The sequence below is a fragment of the Cenococcum geophilum genome (assembly GCF_001692895.1).
Source record: "Cenococcum geophilum 1.58 unplaced genomic scaffold K441scaffold_24, whole genome shotgun sequence".
NCBI classification, from domain to species: domain Eukaryota; kingdom Fungi; phylum Ascomycota; class Dothideomycetes; order Gloniales; family Gloniaceae; genus Cenococcum; species Cenococcum geophilum.
Window position 1 is genome coordinate 168,224 of NW_027137582.1, and position 3,734 is coordinate 171,957.

Consider the following 3,734-nt stretch of genomic DNA (forward strand, 5'->3'; position numbering starts at 1 on the left):
TGTTTATACTACTTTTAGTATAGCTGTTGGAGTATATATGGCTTATCCGTAAGGAAGTATCTTCTTATTATTATATTATAATAGCCCTTTATATATTATTCTTCGAACCTAATAGGAATTCCTAAATCCTCTTTATCTTCCAGTTTAGTAAGCCACTTGGCTTTTAGTATGCCTGCCCTAGGCCTATTAATAATTCTTTATACTAGCGCTCTATCCCTTATATATCCTAATATGCTAGATCTCTTATCTAGTTTCTATTCTTGCTATGTAATAATTCTTTGCCTAAATTCTTCTATAGTTTCTTTTGGTTTACGTCTTACTAATAAATCCTTAAAGTCTTCTTGCTTTTTAATCTTAGTATTAACTTTTTAATCTTTAGGCCAAACACTGCGTTCCCCTAGTAAGTCTTCTAGGTCTATATACCTGTCTCCTAGTCTAATTGCTATTTACGCTGCAGATTCTCTAATCTATAAAGAAGCTCCTTACCTCTTACTTATAGGTGTTTTGATTTATACCCCAAATTCTTAGTCCCTTAGATTCCTTAATCCTAAGCTTGCTTCTAGCTTAAGCTTAGCTTTAGCCTTAGTCTAACTAGGCTTACTTAGTATTCTTATCTCATCTTAAAGAGTCTTAAATCTTACTTATCTTGTCTTAAGAGTCTTATGCCTTTAGGAAACTTCGTCCTAAGCTCATTTATATATTACTAAACTAAGCCATTACTCTGCTCCATTGGCTATCGTTTATTATAGGTCCTTAAGCTTACTTTATCTCGTCTTAAGAATCTTAGTTATCTCGTATCTCGTTATAAGAATCTTAAGCCTTTAGCCTTTTGCCTTTATTAAGTGCCGAAGTGGTTCGCTAACCTACTTTTCTTATATCTCGCGAAGCGATAGATATCGTATTTAGTGGGGTCTTAATCCCTACTAATGTTCCCTATTCTGTAGTGGAATTATCCTCTACCTCTTATATAATATCTCTAATGGCTGCGTATTCCTAGTAAACTGCCTTTATTACTTTATTGTTACGGAATGCTTCGCCTTTATTAAATTTATCGTCCTTAATGTCTGATCTGCGAGCTGGTTTATTAGTTCCTCTATATCCTATAGGTGCTGGCTCTTATAGCTAATAGCTTACGCCATACTTAGCGTCCTTATAAATTTGGTATGCGTTATTATAATAAAACGCAAAACTTTTAATTAAATACTCTTTTGTTCCTCGCAGTATATTATTATCCCTCTATATATATATGTCTTCTATTATTGGTCTGGTTTCCTTTATTATATAGTACTTCTAACTATCTTTATAATCCCTTGCAAAGTAACCCTATTTTCTATAATTTATATAAGCTCCTTCTCTAAACTATCTTTCTTACTATAGAGTCCGCCTAAACGTCTTCTACTGCTAAGATCTCTGGTTTGGCCTCTGCTCCTTAGACCTTTAATTACTTAATCCTTATCCTCTAGGTTTTTATAGTTTCTTACTCTATCTCTTATAGGCTTCTCTAGTACTACTTAGGTCTATTGGCTCTACGCTATACTATAGTTTTTAACTTGGCTTTAGTTATTGCGTGCTTTACGCCTTATATAACTATAAAACTCTATTCTAACCTTTCTTAGCCTATTTCCTTTAGTAGATCTAATTATTAATTTTAATTACTTAATCTATTAGTTCCCTTAGGGTATCCATATCTTCTATTAGGATAATCTCGTCTTAAACTTTAGCCTTAAGTTCTTATTTATACTGTACTATAAGCGCCCTATTATTTTACTCTACTTATATTACTAATGTCTAGAACTACGTTGTATACTTAATTGCTAAGGTTTACTATATAATATCTTAGAGTTTTCTTTCCGCTATAGTTACTGCCTTTAGGTCTCCGAATATTTATATAAGTTATTTTATAAATCCGTTCTAGCTTAAGAACATAAACCGTACTTCTTAGTTTATAGTTATTATTCTATTTACTTAGATTTCTATAAGGTAAGGTTTAAACCATTTAAGTACCCTTCCTATTAAGAATAATCCTGCGTATGCTATTTAATCTATAGGTGTTACCAGCTTTACTCCTTTCTGCGCTACCTTAAAGTGCATTTACATAAGGAATCCTTTAAGCTTTAATCTCTCTCCTAAGTATCTTTTAATTAATAGTAACTTAACCTTTACTGCGCCTATCTTGTTAATCCTATTTTCTAATATTATATTATTTTCTATTAGCTGGTCGACTATCTCTTATAGTTGTCCGACCGTTATAGGTTGCTATAAGTTAGTGTCTGCTATACTAGTATCGTTACCTAACCTTAAAGTAGTTACTGCCGTTAATAGCGTTATAGTAGCTGCTTTTAGTAGTATATTATCCAACTTCTGTATTTAATACTATAACTAGGTAGTAATTATATAATAGAATCTTGTAGTAGGAACTACGGTAGGCTTATTATTAGGCTAGGTGTATAGGAAATATAAGTATAAAGTTAATAAGTAATAATAACTGGTGGAGTGGTTGCCTAATAGATTAACTCTAATTATATTCTAAGAATTACTATAAGAAAGGAACTATCTAGGTAGGGACTAAGGGTCCTTAAATACACAACCGTACTCCTATAAAATCCTTTTTGTACGTAATATACGTCTTATATATAAGTTCCTCTCGTTCCTCTTATTTAATACGTAGTATATTATATGACCTCGGTTACCATTCCTCGTCATATGGTTTTACCGGTTCCATCCTAGACCGTGCTTAAATTAACTAACTAGCTTCTTCTAACTCTTCCCCAAGTAGTCGTAATATAGTACTTAAAGCGTCCGTAATACCTAAGTAATATTTTATAAATAAACCACTATTTTATTCTTTATTAAGGAGGAAGCTAGCGTAATAATAACTTACTAACTAGCTTATTAAATCGTAGAAGATTATATAAGAATCACCTCCTTACTATTATTATTATAACTTTAGATAATAAGCCTTAATTTCTTAAATAGGGTATTAGTAGCTTTGCCTTTAATCTTATTAACCATTCTTAACTTAAAGATGCAAACTTTATTAAACTTAATAGGGTTATACTTCTTAAATTTAAAGACTCCTCTTATAATAAGACTATTAATCTTCTACTTATTAGATGCTTAGAAAGGAGCTCTAAGGGTTATAATATAACCTTCTTTTTAGAGCTATTTTGCGAGCTTTAAGTTAACCTTCTCCTTAGCTGTTATAAAGGCTATTAATAATTTAACTTTATTCTTAATAGCGGCAATAAATTACTCTTTAAAATTAATAAGGTATTAGCAATTTTATAATCCTTTTAGGCGACCCCTACTGCATCATAGTTATAGTATATCTACTATAATTATATTAGAATTATAGTCGCCTTCTAGAGTGTATAATTACAGCACCTGTTATACCAAATGCGTACTTACGCGTTCGGTATACTAGGTACGCGTTTACGCGTTTAGTGCACTAACCACTCGCTTACGCGTCTGGTGCACTTATAAAGCACTAACTAATTAGGGGGGAGGTGCATTAGTATATAGACCACGTAGTCTGCTTTATATAATTAACAGTTACCATCTAAACAAGTATACAATACTACATGTATTTCGTGCCCGTAGATACAACTCACTCGTGCTATTAAGTTAGTACGAACACTAATTAGTAAGCGCGTACAGATTAGCAATCACTTAATACCTCCCCCTAAGCAATATACACGACAGCGACCACCCGTTTAAACTCCTAGTACGACCTA

The 3,734-nt window shown here is 32.2% G+C and overlaps 1 protein-coding gene across 1 annotated transcript; it reads right to left on the reverse strand.

Annotated features, from left to right (window-relative positions):
* Nucleotides 1–2,946: 2,946 nt before the first annotated feature.
* K441DRAFT_563770 (uncharacterized protein) lies at nucleotides 2,947–3,102 on the reverse strand (the record flags this gene model as incomplete). The annotated part of the gene is made up of 1 exon (XM_067643620.1): nucleotides 2,947–3,102. A coding segment is annotated over one exon (156 nt), but the record flags the coding sequence as incomplete, so codon positions are not given.
* Nucleotides 3,103–3,734: the final 632 nt, after the last annotated feature.